Raw genomic sequence first — 19,878 nt, 5'->3', positions numbered from 1 at the left:
AGTTTAGGAGGTCCACCGTAGCACGGTAAAGTCAAGCTTACTCACTGAGACGACCAGGTATCAGCGCGGCTCCGTTCGAATACAATCGGTTAATTTCAATTGCCAACTATTCAATGGTCAGGGTTTGCATAACACCGTGGATTGGGGTAGGTGTTTCTCGACTTCTCACTCCTCCTGGAGGGCCACATATCTACCTCAGAGAGAGATAGGGTGTCGAAAGGGCTATATTTCGCATCAGTCTATCCTGCATTCCACTTACTTTGCCATGCATCTAAAGTGCCGGAATTCAATATGTAAAACCCAACTTCAGTCACATACCTTTTTTCCAACTTTCGAAGCCAGACGCACAAAAAACAGACGCATGATTCTCCTTAATGATTTCTTGTTTGTTTCCATGACCAAGGTCGACCTTTGAAGCAGCTGAGACTCGCCATTGGTCGTTCGACTTCTATTTTCTACAATTTCTCATCCAGCCTTAAACTTTCAGGGCAAATTTATAGTTTAGTCACCCTTGGAATAAGAGGCTTAGTTAACTTTTTTATAGCACTAGCCACCCTCCTGAAACAATAGCTCTCTATCGTGGTAAATGGCATATCTACTTATTTACAAAATTTCAAAGTTATAGTAGAAAGAATTCTACTAGGAAATGAATACAGATTGAGATTTCCTCTTAACATCCTTTGCCAATTCGAACAAGAAAACGTCCGTACTGCATGTCAAGGACCAGGTTATGGTTTGAGGATAACGTTCAGATGAAGACTCACACCACGTGCCACCAGGTAAATGCACCTCAAATAACGCCCATTCTTCAAACACTACACTCGTTGACTAGATCCGTCTTTTAAAAAAGCCTCCAGTCCTCCGATCTATCTTCAAAACTAGGTGAAGGAATATCCCTACCGTTCTTCTATGTTTTGGTAGTTCCGAATTTCATAGAGGTATTCCTACCTTCTTTGGTATAAATAGTAGGTCACTTTTTTTGAAAACTTGTTTGAGGCGCTCGGACCTCATCAAGGTTAACTCTCAGGAATCGTAACAAGCTGAACAGCTGAAGGTGGCCCCTCCATACTAAAAGTTTGGACCAGTAATTTTTTTACTATCGATTTGAATGAACTATATATGGTGGTGAAGGTAATGACCATTTTACAACGTTGCAAATTTAATTATGAAACTCTATGACGTCATTTAGATAGGAATAAACTTCCGTAGCATTATGGTCCAAAATCTATAGAAAAGTATGCAGTTTATGTTAATCAATTTCCATTATACCAACAGCGATATTCAAAGAAGTCGGGAAACCGGAAGCTGGACGCTTCAGGTACAAAAGGTTTTGTGTATTTCTTAGTACGTAGCACGTAATATATGCATATACTATATTATGTCAGAGTATCCACTTTCGGGTGATATTGATATTCATAGTCTTGAATTTCCAAACTTTGTTAGTAATAGTGCGATTTCCACCACTTGGTAAGATCATGCTATATATCATAGCCTACATTATTGCAAAATTTCGTGGTGCTTGGATGAACTTAAAGGGGGTTTTGCCTCCATTTACTAAAAATGACAGTAATATACTATTATTAACTTTATTTGAACAAATATCGTTGTGGAAGGTATTTCGGAGCCCAGGCACTATATAGTGGCAACCTCCTGATTTTTTTCAGAATTTTCTGAAAATCATCATCATCATCAACGGTGCAACAACCAGTATCTGGTCTAAGCCTGCCTTAATATGGAACTCCAGACATCCCGGTTTTGCGCCGAGGTACACCAATTCGATATAACTAAAAGCTGTCTGGCGTCCTGGCTTACGCCATCGCTCCATCTTAGGCAGGGTCTGCCTCGTCTTCTTTTTCTACCATAGATATTGCCCTTATAGGCTTTCCGGGCTGCATCATCCTCATCCATACGGATTAAGTGACCCGCCCACCGCAACCTATTGAGCCTCTTCTGTTTCAGTTTCTGAAAGTGGCCCCCTTAAAGAAATGATCGCTTTCAATCCCCCGCACTCCCCACCTGTCCAACAAATGTCAAAACTAATACCGGCTTCGAAGGGTACTAACAGAGACCTTTAATTTGATACCCCACATGACTATATTTGGAGAAAAAAAATGTACACCCGCCTTTTGCATGTATAGAGATCCCCCCCCCCCCCCGCCCACCAACCGGTTTCTAACACGCCGACGCAATACATTCGACACGTTCAAGTGGTAGATTACTTAAATAAATCTTCTCAGAAAATCGATCATAAGAGCTGGATATCCTCTAACAATAGTAACAATAGCTTGCACGTACGTAGAAGCACAGAAAGAACATTAATACAATTTGTATTATTAATATACACATACATATATTTCAAGAATCAACCCAACACGAAGAATATTATCATTCAAATTTTAATTATAATACGTTCCTGAAAAGTTCTACCTACCATAAATATAAAACACCTTGGCGAGCCAAAATCATATGAGTTAAAGACAGTTTCTCCTAGACTTCATTCAATTCATCTAAGTTGAGTTTTGACACATTAAATTAATTCTTCAGAAAGTTGCTATGAATCAAACAGTTTTGTTTTAAATTCACTTCCAACAATAAATACTACTGCGAGTTCCCTGCTTTATGATATCGCCTGTAAGCACTGCATATTAGTAGGAGAATACCGCATATGTCATCAATCTTGGGTCCCAGCCATTTGTCATTTCTGCTAGCTTCATAGCTCACAGAAAATCCCCTTCCATCCTTCGTCATACCCCGCAGTTTCCTGGCAAATTCATCTACTTGTTTACATCCTCCTCTTTTCCAATAACATTTTTACGAGTCCCTTTGCATCAAGTCCTTTATTCCTCGGCTCCCTATCTGAATTCAAAATTATTATTCTGTTAAAATTTAATTCTCAAATTCTCAAGAACTCTTTCTGTTTACTACTGCCTTCAACCCATATATCGTTGGGTTGCAATGAATAAAAATGTTTATTTACTTTCAATTGTTATTACGCTATGTATTATCCCCATGGGCAATTAGGTTGGTACGAGATCAACAACAGCAGACCGATTGGCAAAGACCATTATAAAGAACTTCCACTGGGAGAGTTAGCAGTGAAAGCCAGTAAAAGTGAGTCTCCATAGAGGTTACTATTCGTTGTGTAGCAGTTTTGGAAGGTATTCTGGTGAAGTGGATGTTGCTCTGACTGTCTGCATTGTACTTGTCAATCGTCTAAATTATTCGAGAGAGGAGTAAACACCAAGTTTTAATGTACAGGGTGCGCATAACTTCCTTTTTTAAAATGCGCGCCACTCAGTAAGTTGATGTCATAGCGGAGCGCTAGTGGTCTCGTTCAAGATGGGAAGATGTCCCGACACGGTTCAGTCGGCATCATGCGTTGGAATAGTGAGGAGCGTGCCTTTGCCGTTGAGGTTTACTTTTCAAGCGGATGTTCGGTTATTCATCCTATAAGATGGCGATAGTGCAGGAACTTCCAGAACGTGACTTCAATTCTCGGATGAACGCGTGTGAGCTTCTTCTTGATGTCGTTCACGAGGGTGCTATTGTTTTTTTAGCGATGGAGCCCATTTTCATTTGTGTGGGTCGGTTAACAAACAAAACATGCGCTACTGGGCTGACACCAACCAGAAATCGGTTTACGCAATGTATGGAGAATGGGGGACATCACCTAACAGATTTGATCTTCAAAACAATGTAAATAAAAACTTTAGACATATACCTACATTATAAAAAATAAATAAATATTTTCCGATGCATACAATAGTTTTTATTGAGTTTTGAAGAAAGGAAGTTATGCTGCCGCACCCTGTATAATAAAAGCTGGTAACATGAATTTCAAGTCAGTCTTTAAATGTACATAATGCATGAAGGTGCCAACTAAAACTCTATCTATACGATCCAGAAACTAACGTGTCCAACACTGAACGCGCCAGCACAAAAGAATTATTCTATACATTTTCTATGAGAGTATACATAGCAGGCTTTCCGTATCCGCACAGGTGATAATTTTTGAAAAGAATATTTTTCCTCGTCCTGGACACGGAACGTCTGCTGCTGGATTCTTTTGTATCTGACACGTTAGGTGCAGAACACGCTAGCTGCCGGATCGTGTAAATAGAGCTTAGTAGTTACTTGTGAAGCAACGTTTCAAAGTCTTTGCTTACATAAAGTGCCGGCGTCGTCCAAATATATGATGATATTAAAAAAATCAAGTTTAAGATGTTTATTGATAGAGAAGAAAGAAATTGAAAATATGAATGTGGATTACATTGTAAGAGTTGAAGAAAGAAAGTGGCTTGAGAAAAAAAAGAAAATTGTTAGAGGTTGGGTGGTTGGACGGGGAAGCAAAAAGTAATTGAGATGGAAGTAAAGAAAATCTACGTAAATTTCGGAATAGAGTGAACAAATGATGTCATAAAATAAAAATTTTCCTAATGACTTCGTAGTGAATAGAGATGTCAAACACGTATGAATGCAGACAGGACTCATCAACATGATAGCGAAAGGACATGTCATTCATATTGTTCTTCGTTTCGTTAAAGTCCCCAATGCACCAGGCTCAAAACACATGAATGACGAAAAAGGGAATATAATTCCAAGCGTCCGAAATATCTTCTAGAACTGGCTACCAAAAAACAAACGATCATTCGTTCACGGGTATCTCCTTCGTTGTAGTTATACGTAGGCACCTATGGACCTGAGCGGTCAATATTTACTACTTTTTTGGTTTGTTTGATTAGAAAGAATTACCAAGATTTGGTCACTTTGATGATAATTCTCAAAACCGAACTGACTGAAAGTCAAGAAATGTCTTCAAGCTCGGGAACAGACTCCAGGCAAGTTTGGAAATAAACACTTCAATTACTTAAACAACGTTAAAATTTAATTGCACCGAAACTGGTTTAGATGCACATATTTTTCTTGTTTTTTAAATTCCTTAATTTAACTAGATTCACACAGCCCATATATTACATTAACAAATGCTATGCCGTTCCTAGGTCAATAGTCAGCTCTCATGCAATTTCCTTAAGCAATGCATTTTTTATGCAAGCTCGTTAACGTCTATGTAAGAAACGAATTTGAGTTACTTGTGTACATACATATGTTTCGATTGTTGAATGTAATATGAGCAGCCGCTTATGTTTACCATGAATCCAGTAGTATTTGCAAACTTTGATTACATAATTCAGAAATAATACATGGCGTATAAATTGTTGTAAATTAACGCTATAATACGTTTATATATTTACTTGTTTTAGCCGAAATACATCATCACAATATTCAAACTAAATGGATTATTATTTATGATATTACGAACTTATCCTATTGTATCTTTATAACTTATTATTTCCAAACATTCTGCCCGCCAAGAATATCTGGCTCTTCTAGATTGGACTCCAACTGACTAACTCTATTTGCCGGGAAAACCTTCCAGCTCGCCGTTAGAGGTCGAATCCATGAGTATGAGATGACTCCAACTGTGAACGTCAAGAGTATCCTACCTCAAATCGATTACTAGAGCTAATAATCACAGATGTGGTATCGATTATAGGTAAAAATTGAACTTTCAACTCCCTTTCCTCTTATATATTCTCCCAATCCCTAATGATATAATAAAAAGACCCTGCGGGCCATTAATTTTCTTTTGGGTTCACCAGCAAGCCCTCCATAAACTCATTGGCCCTCCGAAGACGGGGTTAAAAATTCAACTATCCACTGCTACTGATCTACCCGTAAAAAAATTGCTACACAAAATTCATGAATGCCAATGGAATTAATGGGTGAGAAATTGCAATGTCATGGAATTGCCTAAAGTGACGCTAATTGCATTCAGAACGGGCGCAGTTTTCCTTGGAACTCGTTTTATGTTGGATGCCTGCATGAATATATTAGCGAGCCCTCTGCACAGTTTTAATAGCCGTCCCAGATTTTAACTTCTCGATCGACGCTGTGAAGAGAACATGGCGGTAAGCATCCTACTTCTGTAATTTGATGCCTTCGCTCATCAAGTCTTGCTGCAGACATTCCGCTCAATCAATGATGTTTCTTGTCAAAGTCCATACGGATTAGGTGACTCGCCAATCGCAACCTGTTGAGCCGGATTTTATCCATAACCGGACGGTCGTGCTATCACTCATAGATTTCGTGATTATGTAGACTACCAAATCCGTCATTCTCATGTAGAAGGCCAAAAACTCTTCGGAGGATTCTTCTCTCGAACGCGGCCAAGAGTTTGCAATTCCTGTTGCTAAGAACCCAAGTCTCCGAGGAATACATGAGGCCTGGCAAGATCATTGTCTTGTGCAGTAAGAGCTTTGACCCTATGGTGAGACGTTTCGAGCGGAACAGTTTTTCTAAGCTGAAATAGGCTCTGTTGGCTGCTAACAGCCATGCGCGGATTTCATGGTCATAGCTTTGGTTGTGATTTTCGACCCTAGATGGGAGAAATTCTCAACGGTCTCAAAGTTGTAGCCTCCCATCTATATTGGGACGATTCCCAGGAGGTAAAATATAGAATCGAAGAGGCACGAAACGTCTTGTTTAAAATGAAATCAATATTCGGGAGTCATCCACCTGGATATTATCCAAAACAACATTACACTAACTCATTAAATAAACTTGAAACCGAATTTAGTTGGGTTTCTAACTGCAGCTTGTCAAGTGAGAGCTTGACCGATTTTCGGGATGTTCCTTCCAGAGGTGGGGATTGTTACGATCGTTTTTTTCGGTTGACCCGATATTAAGTTACCTTAGATGTCGTCGATCATCTCGTAAGCAGGTTTGATTCGATCGATAAACGCTTTGAAGTTAAGTCCGGCAACTTTCAGTTCAAAAGCTTGTCCGCTATGCTAATCACAGGATATACACCCTGGGCTTTTTCGGGCCGTTGTTACGGTTGAAGACATGGTTTGTAATCGCCCTGGATATGCTACTAATAGGCACGCTGGTCATTGCAACGAAAACACTGTGTACCAAACCCAAGATAGCGACATTTTTTGCACATTTATTTCACGATGCATTGTTGTACCGGCTGGTAAGATGTTGGTGCCTCTGCTTGTAGCCGTTGGGGTCGTTATTGGCGACAAATTTGTGATTGCTGCTGCAGTTGGTGCGTGGCTCGCTTCGAAACAAAACTTTATAAAACTCCCACTGCCTTGTGGAACCACGATTAGGTGTTACATCATGGATGTCTGTCTATCTGCTTGTCACACGCGCTTTTCTCAGAAATGGTTACACCTTTTGACAGGAACTTTGGAGAGAAGATTTAAACTGCGAACCCCTAGCCATGCGGTGAATTTCGTTGTTCTACGTTGACCTTAGATAGGTGCAAAAGTTTTTGTCACCGAATTTTGTCATGTAGAATACTAAACGAAAGGTCTCTATTAGTACTTTTTGAGGTAAATATTAGTTTTGACATTGGCTGTCAAGGGAATGTGGGGGCCCAAAAGAGGTAATTGCTTCAAGGACCCATTTTCAGAACCGAACCGAAAATTTTGAAAAAATGTGGTGATCCGTGCACATGGCGTCTAGGCCTCCAAATATAATACCCTTCGTTACAATATTTTCTCAAATAAAGTTAAGAAAAGCATATTATTTTATTTTGAAAATTTACAGAGAACCCCCTCTGAGTTCATTCCTAAGTAAACAGGCTTTGGATTAAAGAATCATACTGACAAATTTTGCGGAAAGCATACTATTATTAACAAAGTTATGATAGTTCAGATTTACCTCTTCCGCGTCAAATAACTAGTCCTTCGGAGATGAAAACTCAGTATCACATTGAATTGGATATCGCTTATATTCAACGCACGCTATATATTGTTTTAAAGGGGGCATCGTGTACCTAAATATTCTTGCATAAAAATTCAAAAAGATCTTTCATAACTGATTTGGTTATTTGCTCCTTCAGTTTTGAAGTCCGGATATATGCACATATCAGCGCCTGTATTTAGGAGGAACAGTACTTTCTGCGCTTATTTCCATTTCCCACTTGAGTTGACAATTACTGCACTCGCTACCTTAAGTGTGTTCCTCTCCTCAGTGTGGGGGGTTGAAGGACAAACAGTAAGCGCTTTAATCGTAGATTTTGCACCAGTGGCTCTGAGTCTGTGCAAGCAGCGGAGAAACTAAGAGGATTTCCAATGGCTCATGGAAATGCTCTGCATAAGTTGTCTCATTTTTTCCTCCTGACACGATCAATTCATTAATTATTCTTGTAAGCAGTTGTATGAGCTATCTGCCACCGACTCTGTAACGATGTCGCAGACTTCAATGGTATACCGCAGTGGCAGCACTGCAATTACTACCATATATTGCTATGCTAGATCTCTTCATCCCACACTTCACACATCTTGCTCGCCCGATATCATTACCGTGATTTGACTCAAGTACTCATTCACAGCTGAATCGACTGGTATCCGACGTCAAATCACGATGCAAACCCCACTGCCATTAGTGAGATTTGAACCGCGACCTACCCTACGACAGCCTTGTGCTCTAACTACTCGGCTATCTAGTTGGGAAAAACTTATATGCACTTTTTGTTGAAAATCACGTGAACTGTGTGCGTGCTCATCACCCTTCTTGAATTGATACCTCACTCTAAATCTCGCCGGTTCTCCCCATTTCATTGTTTTTGGTCCCTTTTGACTGCAGCCTTATCTTCTGTGGTTAAGCTCTCACTAATTGGTGGATTCGATGATTTGCAAGAGTGATCGTACTATTCTACTTTTTTTCCAATGACGACGACAGACGTGGAATTCTTGACATGTATCGAGTCGGTGATGGATCCAAGAGAAGCTGCTCCGAACCCTTACACTGATTGAGCACGGAAACCTAGCACTGCCACAGAATTGGGGACATCTACACCGAGCAAGATGTCGATTCGCCCATGAATGCCGTATGAAGCGTCACTGCAAGATTAATAATAATAATAATCGTTGGCGCAACAATCCATGTTGGATCAGGGCCTTGAAGTGTGTTACCAATTCTGCCACGCTGATAACCCCCTCCCATATTTTAGCCTCTATTTGGAAAGTGACGATCCCTTTCAATCGAACCTTGAAGGCTGTTCTCAAAATTCTCACATGACTGTATTTATGTTTGAGCTCTAACTGTTGGCTCAGTGATGAGACTCCGCTGTGAGGCTTCAGCGCCGTTAACTCTAAAGAGACGTCTCTTGCTTTAATCCTGGCTTTGGTCACTTGTCCTGGTGGGTTTTGCGATTTCTCGTGACTTCCGCGATTGGTACTAGAGTCTTGTTCGGCTGAGCCGCATGGTTGTTGACGAGCAACGATGGGGTTTAGCATGCGTGCGGCATCTGAACATAAATGGGCAAGTGTTTATAGTACTTCCTTTACGTAAGCAGTTGTGACAGAACCCACTCCTTACCACTTCTTCACATTGCTCCCAGCTCATCGCTTTAAACTTGCCACATTGTTGCGGACAGGGGCATTTATTGGATGTGTCGTATGTTGTTCCTTCACGGACGTGCCAGCGCTTCGATTCTCAATGATTTCTTGTGTATATTCAAAGCTTTTAGCATTTTGAAGCTACTTGAAAAAGAACGCAAGACCGTATCTAGATTGGGATTTCGGCTCCGGTATATGATTCTCAGAGTTATTTCGCCGAATAGTCGAAAAAGCTATCAGATTATCCCACTTCCCTGCATTAATGCCAAGCTTCTGCATGTTGGCAATCAAGTCAGTCCTAATGCCTACAAACTGGTCCTTGCCAGTTAGCTTGTGGAACATGTCTAAGTACTGCCTCTCCAGTCACATGCATTTTTAAATATTGCATTTTTTCGACAGTATCTAAGTCCTGGTCTTTGTCTACCATCCAATATAGGAATTTCCAATTGCTGAATCCTGCTACGCCGCGATGGAAAAAGTTTGTCGAAGCTGTAGATATTTTAGTATCCGCTACCGTCAACTCCAAATACTAATCCTTGTGTAGTTCGAATTCATTTATTCATTTTCGTCGACCTGAATTCGCTGCCGTCTTGGTGATTAACACCATATGCTGCGGCATGCTTCCCAAAGCTTCTGTAATCAATGTATTCATGCCCCAAAATATTCAAAGCTATGTCGATCTCGACCATTTCCTGAAAAGTTAAGCTTCATAGTCACGATGCAGGCAAAATTATCTACCTGCATAGTGGCACTTAGTATTGCAGTCGATTTGTCGCCCCTTTATTGTAGCATTTTAGTATGCCCACTCTAACTTCTCAAGGTCCAAGTATCCAAAACTTGGTAATCTCCCTACTAATGTGGTGTTGCCGTTTAACGGAATCAAGACTCAGTCTGCTCCAAATTGCGTTACGGCTGATTTTCCGCTGGGATTATGGATTTCATTGCATTCAAAGAGCAGTTTCGTCAAGTGCAGAAATTATCATAGCTTGGATTCATTCCTCTTCTCCATGATAAACAACTTGGAATATTGGAAGCTGAACGCTGTGCCTCATCTTGTGTGAGAAATTTCCAAAACCTGTGAGTTGTAACAGACCGACAGACGTTGAATCAATTCTGAAAATTTTGTTTCATATAAAATCTTAAAAAGGAGCATAATCAGTCACATTCCTGTTCGGTCGTATAGCGCAGCAAAATCAGCTCTTTCAAAATGTTGATAGATATTTAAATTTCATACTTTTTAAGGTTTTGTAAAACAAAACCTTATTAAAATCGATTCACTGTCTGTCTGTCTGTCTGTCTGTCACGCGCATTTTTCTCCAAAACGGCTAAACCGATCCGAAATTTAGTGGACAGATGGGAACTATGAAATCCAACGTATACAACGAGTGGCACCAATTTAGTTGGAATTTAAAGGGGGGGGCTCCCCATACATGCAAAGGGGGGATTTAAAAAAAATGTTCACCGGATATAGTCGTGTTGGATATCAAATGAAAGGTTTCGGTTAGTACTTTCAATTGGTATAAGTTTTGTCGTGAATGGCAAAGTGCGCGAGTGACGAGTCAAAATGTACGTACTTAAAGTGAGACAGGAACCATTTTCGGAAACTACCTAACCTAAAAATCAGAAATCAGAGTGGTGCGCTTAGATAAAATCTAGGCCTCAAAATATGACCCATTCCGATATATGCTCGATTAAACTTACTAAAAGTATATTACCAACTTTTAGAAATTTACTGGAAAAGCCCCCTTAAATTCATCCTAGGACTTCCAAATTTTGTATTAGCAAAGGGAACAATATTTCGTATACAAATCTGACCATTAACGCCAAAGTTATAGCAGTTCAAACTTAGCAATTTCGCGGGAATTAACTGCTTTCAAAGCCTGCCTTAATAAGGAACTCCAGACATCCCGGTTTTGCGCCGAGGTCCACGAATTCGATATCCCTAAAAGCTGCCTAACGTCCTGACCTACTTCTTTTTCTATCATAGATATTGCCCTTATAGACCCTTATAGACCCCTTATAGACTTTTTTCATCCATACGGATTAAGTGGCCCGCCCACCGTAGCCTATTGAGCCGAATTTTATCCACAACCGGACGGTCATGATATCGCTCATAAGTTTCGTTGTTATGTAGGCTACGGAATCGTCCATCTTCATGTAGGAGGCCCAAAAATTCTTCGGAGGAGTCTTGTCTCGAACGCGGCCAAGAGTTCGCAATTCTTCTTGCTAAGAACCCAAGTCTCCGAGGAATACATGAGGACTGGCATTGTCTTGTACAGCTTTGACCCTATGGTGACACGTTTCGAGCGGAACAATTTTTGTAAACTGAAATAGTTTCTTTTGGCTGACAACAACCGTGCGCAGATTTCATCATCGTAGCTGTTATCGGTTGTGATTTTCGACCCCAGATAGGAGAAATTATCAACGGTCTCAAAGTTGTATTCTCCTATCCTTATTCTTCCTGTTTATTCAAATCGCTTTCTAAAAACTAGAGGACAATAGAGTTTTTAACTACGTGACACATAGCTCTCATGCACTTCATCTTCGTCTCCATTACCGCAAGAGGCCTTTCATTGTCTTTTATAGTCGGCCAACACTCAGAACAATCGAGAGCGGCAGACGGACGATATTGCGGTAAATTTTAGATTTGAGATGTTCGCTGATACGTCGATCACAAAGAACACCAGTTGTGGAACGCCACCTCATCCAGGTCGCATTAATGCGTGAAGCAATTTCAAAAAGCAGTTCTCCATTGGCTGATAACATTCACCCGAGATATTTATTCGCTCAATTCTGGGCAAGCTATTGAAGGTGACAGCACTGAGCAATTTAAATATGTCGAGTCAATGCTGTCAGCAAATGGAGAAGTGCGTTATACTTCTCACATAGGAAAACACAAAATCCTTTATACCTGAATCGTCAAGTTTCCGATTTCCCGACTTGTTTTAGATAAGTGTGACGTCGATATCCCTAAAAACTGTCTGGCGTCCTGACCTACGCAATTGCTTCATCTTAGGCAGGGTTTGCCTCGTCTTCATTTTCCACCGTGGATATTGCTCTTATAGACTTTCCGAACTGGATCATCCTCATCCATATGGATTAAGTGACCCATCCATCGCAACCCGTCGAGCCGGATTTTATCCACAACCAGACGATAGTGGTATCGCGCATAGATTTCGTTTTTATCTAGGCTACGTCCATCCTCATACAAGGGGCGAAAAATTCTTTGGAACGCGGCCAAGAGTTCGCAATTTTTCTTGTTAAGAACCCAGGTATCCGAAGAATACATAAGGACTGGCAAGATCATTGTCTTCTACAGTAAGAGCTTTGACCCTATAGTACAGTTTTTGTAAACTGACATAGGCTCTGTTGACAACCGACAACCGTGCGTCATTTCATCGTCATAACTGTTATCGGCTGTGATTTTCGACCCTAGATAGGGGAAATTTTCAACGGTCTCAAAGTTGTAGTCTCCTATCTTTATTGTTTTCATTTGACCAGTGCGACTCGATGTTGTTGGTTCTTTGCCCTCCCCTATCCCTTTGTCTTGGACCGTGTTTGCTGTTTAATGATTGCGATAATGATCCTGCTGGTTTTATCTAGCCTCGCACATTGGCCAGGGTCAGCCTCGTCAGCCTTATCAATTTCACCGGGATTCGGAATTCTCTCATGGCCGTGTACAGTTTTACCGTGGCTACGCTGTCATAGGCAGCCTCTCACATTGCCTCTGGACGGACGAAATTGTCAGTCATCCCTTTTCTCTGACCAGTCAATATTCACCACTTTTGCGGTTTGTTTGATTAACAATAGTCACCTCGAATATTTATTTGAGTCATCCCAAATTTTAAAAGGCGCCACTTATAATTGCATTCAAATTCGCTCTTGTGAATCACTTGGGCAACTTTATTTGGCCAGGTATGCCGACGCTTCACGGTTTGTTTTGTGAGTAATTAACCTCTGAATATGCCTAGGAAAGTGTGCAGAAACACCTACATAATCAAATGTGTCAGCTCTAATTGAAGATAATGAAGATCTGGGCACCAAAAGTACGTTTTTTTAACTTATCTAATCTTATAGTGATTGAATTTAGCAGACTTTTAGTTATAATGTGCTAAATTGATTGCAATTTTCTCATAAAGCATCCCACAATCTGTAATAATACCGAATTTCTGTGTACTATATTAGACGCTTAGTAGTTGATGATTAGATTGCTTTATTACAACCCACCTCAACCTCTCTGCTACCTTAGGGTAGTTCCAATTGATAATGAATTATTACAAAATCCTGCAGCCTTTCATCTCCGTTATTGGCTCCTGTCTCAAAAAAGTCGCGCTAATATCGGAAAAACATAAAAATTACTGAAGTAGTTGTGAAAGTCACCAACCATCATCTGGGCATCTTCTATTATTGTTAACAAAGCTTCAAATGGCGTCAGAGTTTATGCAATGTTTTTAGCGCCGGCTATTATGCGTAAGAAATGTCCGAGTGGAATGCTGTTGCCAACTTGTTACGCTCAGATCACCGAAGATTTAAGAGATTTATCTCCATATTTGATTGAAGATTACGTACGCATTCGATTGTCCAAGAGTGTAATGCCTAATGGAAAATTGAATTTTTTTTTCTGAAAGCTTTTAATTAATGCTTCTTTCCTTTTGTTAGTAATGAAATATATCCACTGACCAGTTGCGATTCATAATAACATTGTAAGCTAGTGATTATCTGAGATATAGTGGATTTAATGAGATATTTTCGTTTGTTTGAAGTTTCGTTTTTCATAGATACAACTACAGAACTGTGACAAAAAAGTAGATATGAATTATCCAAAATGCATGAGTCTCATGTTTATAAAAGCGTAAAACAGTTTTTATGCAGCATTCCATTCTTTATATTCAATATTTATTTCGTAATAAATTCAGTTTGTGATTTTGTTTTGATTAAATGACCGAAAACGAGACTATTGAGGAATATGACTGCTCTGAATGGAATGAACAACATCATGAAAACTCGTCTCGCGTTCCGAAATCCACCATACAAACACGTTCCCTTTCTCTTGAACCTACAGAGATTTATCAACTGCATATTATTTTAACGAGGTATTACTCTGCTTTCAGGTTGCGAAAAATCATCTACGTAACGATAATCATCAGTACAGCTTTGGCTCAATATCAAAATATTGCCGTGGTGGAGAATGATGCAATGGAGCAAACCCTACCAGACTTCTTAAGAAACCCCTTCTACAGAACTCCACGCATAAGGGAAGCTCTAGCGTATGCTAGTTGGATTGGACCTGGGGAGCAGCTGGTGGGTATCTCATTGATTATCTTTTTCCCAAGAGTTCTCATCCTAGGACTAAATGTTTCTGCAGGTGTTTGACCGACATTCAGACAAAATACCACGCTGGGAGATTTATTCAGTGCTGACGCATGCAGGATTGGTAGAAAGGAGGCGGAATTTCCACTGAATCGTCAACGAGCAGAGACAACATTGTGATTCTCATTATTGTACATATGATCCATTTACATAAAACTTATTGTAAATTTTAATTCGTTTTGATGTTATTGCATTTTATTATATGATTCTGAATAATAAAATGTTTTTTTCTATTTTGTTACAATGTTGAGCTTCATGAATAAGGTTCCATTGGGAAAAATAATATAGAGGCCCGTAGGAGAACAAACCTCATGTACAACTAAACCTTGGACACCCCAGGGGCTCACATTTACCAATAGGAAAACAAACACATAAAACGTCACCACTAAGATAAGTCACTCCTGAATACCACACCACAGAAGTGGCAAACGAACTGCACCAACATCTCCCTGCAGCCCTAAGTTTATTTACAATTTGTCATCCATATCTCCTCACTACAGAAAAGTCCAATTTGCTACCACGATAAATCAAATCTCATAATAAAACAGACAGGATTCTTATACATATTCCCAAACGCTCGTAAAAATATTAGGTTGTTGCAAATGAAATGGTCGTCTTGGTACTAAAATTTGAAACGACTTTAAAGCTTACAAAAATTTATTTATTCAATCAAAATAGGTGCCAGTCGATTCAAAGCACTTCTCCCAGCGAGATTCAAGAACATGTATGCCAGTTTCGTAGAAGTCCAACTGTCGGGGGTTGATAAATTCATCGAAGGCAATTTTGGCAACCTCTTCATTCCGAAATTGTTTTTCCGCAAAAAAGGATCCAAATGTTTAAAAAAGTGGTAGTCGATTGGCGAAAGATCCGGTGAGGCAGAGTCTTAAACTGCAATTCGTTCAACTTTTGAATCGTTATTCTGGATACATGAGGTCGTGCATATTCGTGAAGGAGTATCACACCATCCCTGTTGACTGATCTCGGCCGTTCAATACTCAATTTTTGGTACGAGTTGGGCACAGTATTTCTGTGCATTTATCGTTTCTCCAGGTGCCAAAAAAGAATAGTGGATAACTCCAGCTGTAGGCCACCAAACAGTCACCATTACCTTCTTCGAATGGAGGCTCAGTTTCGGCATATGCTTCGGTGGCTCATCCCATAGCCATTGTGCTGATCGGCGACGATTGTCGTATAATATCCACTTTTCATCACATGTCACTATCATGTGCAAAATATCCTGTTGCAGGAGAGTAAAGAACTGCAAATTTCCTTTCGAAGGGCCATGTTTTGCTCCGTAAGGGTATGCGGAACCCATTTGTCAAGCTTTTCCACCTTTCCAAATTATTGCGCCGGGAAACTGTCGAATAGTGTACATCCAGTTTCTCTGCAATGTCTCTCACAGACTGACGTGTATCGGATCCGACTAGCAAATGCAGTTCGTCGTTGTCAATCGATGATCCTGGTAGTCTACGTGGCTCACTTTGAAAGTTTACATCGCCTGACCGGAATTTTTCGAACCACCGCCGTGTGGCTCGTTTGCTTACCGTATCAGCTCCAAATGCGCTGTTAATGTTCCTGGTCACCTCCACTGCTTTATGACCGAGTTTAAGCTCATACAAAAAAAGTATACGTTCTTGGCTCTTTTCCATCCTTTTTTTTTTTTTTATTCACTGTTTTCACAACGATGGTCAAAACTGAAATTACTCCTTGATTAAATATAGGAGGATTCATACTTCATCATCCGACACCAACAGCGCCAACTGGTGGTAGTTTGATACAGGAAAATCGCAACTAACTTCACTTGATTGCCAAATCGGCCATTTCATGTGTAACAACCTAATAGTAATTATCAGCGACTGTATAATTTTGAACAAAAAATTTGAACACTCACTCGTAAAAAAATTATGTTTGAATTAATTTCGACTGGAACTTATATCATTTCTATTATAATTGGATTGATTGAACCATTTATGGTTCATTACCCTAATTAAATATGTGTCACTTCTGATTGCGAAAACTTTCAATTTAGACTGACATTACACCGTCCGCTGGCCCGTTATGTACGTTTCATTGTATTTGACCAACATTATTCTTTTCGCTGTTTAATATGGTCCTTCCCGTTGGACTGACAGTTTTCATGACTTTGGAATAATATTAGCTGCTTTTCGTGAAAGTCAACTTTCCCGAACGAAACAAAAATTGACTTACGTTAGTCGATGACGACTTTCCTTCAGTCATGCCTTTTGCAGTCAATTGAACATTTGGGCTGACAGAGAAGCGAAAGGACAAAAATATATCACATGAAGGAATTGGCAAATGTTGACCGTACAGATTGCCGGCACTTACATACAGCTCAACTGAAATGACATGCGCTTGCACTGAAACAAAAGCTTTGTCCACTGATGAATAAATCGCAAAATATTATCAGCATGGAGAGATATAAAATTTCAAATCAAGAAAGGAAAAATAATAACATAACAATGCAGCTAAAAATGAGGTGGTCCAACGTTTCTGACTTCAAACTACACTTTCTGCTCTGGTTGTTCTCCGGCGCTCTTTCATTAAGTGTTTTCTTTTCTATCGATTCGCTTACTCGCTCTCAATCTCCTTTACAAACAGCCATAAACGAAGACCTCACCTGTTTCTTCCTATAAAAAGCGCATCGCGAGTAGATTTGGCGGTGATTTTGTGCCACAACCTCAACCACGCCCCTCCCCCTGATGTCACGAGGTAGGTTCATTCACTCTACGTACAATTTGGACGATGCATTCGGAATTTGTAGCAGCATTAGTAGTCCCTATGCGCCGTTGGACGTTTTCCAGATCGGTCTTCGTCCACGGCAATAATCCGAATGCGCATGCGAGGCAGTCGGTTTATTTAATTCTTCTCCGAGAGATGCAATTTTAGTACCACCTTCACACGTTGCAGGAATTCGGACAGCAGAGCATCCTTCAGATCACAAGCTCGAACATGGGTTCCTTGTAGAATTCCTAGGTACTTATAGAAGTTTATAGCGGTTATGAAAGGGGGCTCATTGCCATGTAAAACCAAAGGGGATTCAACGAATCCACCTGAAAGATACTTATCCATATATGGACAGGCTCTGAGGTATTGACACTCTCAGATCAACTCACAGATAAGATGGTACGCTACGCTTCTGCACCTGATCCAGCTCAGGGACCCTCCGGTTCTTCGAACTGTTTATCGCCGGTCGAACCTCCTATTTGGTTGCATCTGCAAAATTCATGCACCGCATAACGTCATGCCAGGTGCCCTCAGCGGCAATCCGCTCAGCATGCTGGGCGGGTAGCCTCCAAAGTTCATCTTAATACTCTCTCTTCGATTACCGAAAATTGTGCTGTTACTGGATACTCTGTTGGGATTCATTGGGTAATCTGGGAAAACCTCCGCTGGTTACTCGTATAGTTTGCATTTCGAACATGTCTGGAATAAATTTCACCACACCGTCGCAACCAAATGCATACAACAGAAAGCTTCTGTTCTAGTGTGTCCAGAATCTCAGCTACTGAGGTTTTGTTGGGGATGACGTAGTTCCGGAAAACCCTTTGCACTTTATTCTTCATCCCCCTGAGAACATTGCCAGTGCTAAATTCACTCAACCTAGCAGGCTTGCCTTAGTCAGTCCCGTCGACGTTCCTGACCAATTATCCATACAGTAGCAACAGATCAACGCATAACCTCATCATTGATTCGAAATAGTATTCTCGGAGCTGCTGAAAATGCCTGGGAATACCTGGTTTATGCAAAGGATCCATTTCGGAAAAGCGGAAACTTCAGCCGGATGGTAGAGAGGTGTGCTTCGACGACTACTGAAACTGTTGCCCGCAGTGCGCTAAGTGTCATTAACGCCACCGCTTCTGTTTCCATTGATCTTTGGCCACCAGTTGCCGTGATGACCTCAAATCGAATACGCTCTCTGATGACTGTCGGGATGCGGAAATGCTTAACAAATCTTTAGTGCAACAAGGGGCAGTAATCTGCGATAGACTACAGCCGTTCAGACTGAAACTCTCTATCCGTCCTTCTATCACAACCGATAGATTTCTGAAAATAAAATCCAATTAAGTGTTTGTTTTCTAAACCTAAATATTAATTGGGATTCATAGTTCAAATTATAGTTGGAAAAGCTCTGGAGTTCCAATTATCATTGATTTGAATTCACAACGATAGAAATTCAATGGCATACCAGATACTGATAGTACAGCAATATTTGTTTGCAGTATCTAGGCAAATCACAACCGCATGCATTACCGATGATTCACATTCTGGCCGTGCAATCTCTGTTCTGTCAACCTAGTCACTGTAACTTGCAGTGTGCTTGCGGGTCGATCAGAAATTTAAAATCGCCAGCTTCAACATCGATTAGGCGGGACCCCAACCCCTGGTTTTCCTATACAACTCCATATTCACAACCAGCAGGCATTAAACTTATTTAGCTGCAAGAAATAAGGCAAAAAGTCAGTACGATTGGCGATAAGAATAAGGCATTAACCACTTCACAAAACTCTCTGCCAACTTTTGTACTCTTCAAAACGTCCAAACCACTCTCATCGCAAATGAGCACAAATGAAAGTCGCTCTTTGTCAGCCAAATAAACACATTTCCGCATTTTTTACACAACGAACGTACGTTTTTGTAACGCCTCCCACTCACCTCGTTGTATCGACGTGATAAACAATGAGCAATCTGATTTTCAGTTTCAGTTCTTAGTGCTAAAATAAAAATACCGCAGCACAACTTCTGATTGCGATGACTACCGGCGGTCATTACCAACCTCCAACTCCTCCTCAAAATATCAAATCCTATTTTCTCCTTTCAGTAATTCCGACCGCCAAAAACAAAGATTATACCAAAAATCCCCAGTTCTTCAGCTTTGATTGAAATTTTCTAAACCGGAACTGCTCTTATAATAAGAAGGATGAAAAGTCAGCAAAACTTTGAAAAGTGGGTCTCATTCTTTCAATTTAGGGAAATATTTGAAATAAGAAATAAGAAATGGCTATGAATGAACAGGCATGATTGAATTACTTAATGAATTGAATAAACAAAAAAAAACGCTCAAAATAAAGATAAA

General features: G+C 40.3%; 1 protein-coding gene across 3 annotated transcripts in view; it reads left to right on the top strand.

Annotated features, from left to right (window-relative positions):
- The window catches only part of LOC119646797, a 50,529-nt gene extending 35,513 nt beyond the window's left edge, over positions 1–15,016 (top strand). For 2 of the 3 annotated variants that reach the window (XM_038047388.1, XM_038047386.1), the window contains exons 2-3: positions 14,525–14,714; positions 14,779–15,016. In XM_038047388.1, the coding sequence (XP_037903316.1) occupies positions 14,525–14,714; positions 14,779–14,874 (286 nt within the window). In that variant the 3' untranslated portion in view covers positions 14,875–15,016. Of the gene's footprint in view, positions 1–14,212; positions 14,254–14,524; positions 14,715–14,778 lie in introns of those variants that run through there. The other variant, XM_038047387.1, reaches the window with a different exon arrangement.
- Positions 15,017–19,878: the final 4,862 nt, after the last annotated feature.

Source organism: Hermetia illucens, chromosome 1 (assembly GCF_905115235.1).
Source record: "Hermetia illucens chromosome 1, iHerIll2.2.curated.20191125, whole genome shotgun sequence".
In the NCBI taxonomy this organism is placed as follows: Eukaryota; Metazoa; Arthropoda; class Insecta; order Diptera; family Stratiomyidae; genus Hermetia; species Hermetia illucens.
Note: the sequence above shows the minus strand (reverse complement) of the source record. Positions and strands in the feature narration are given on the sequence as shown.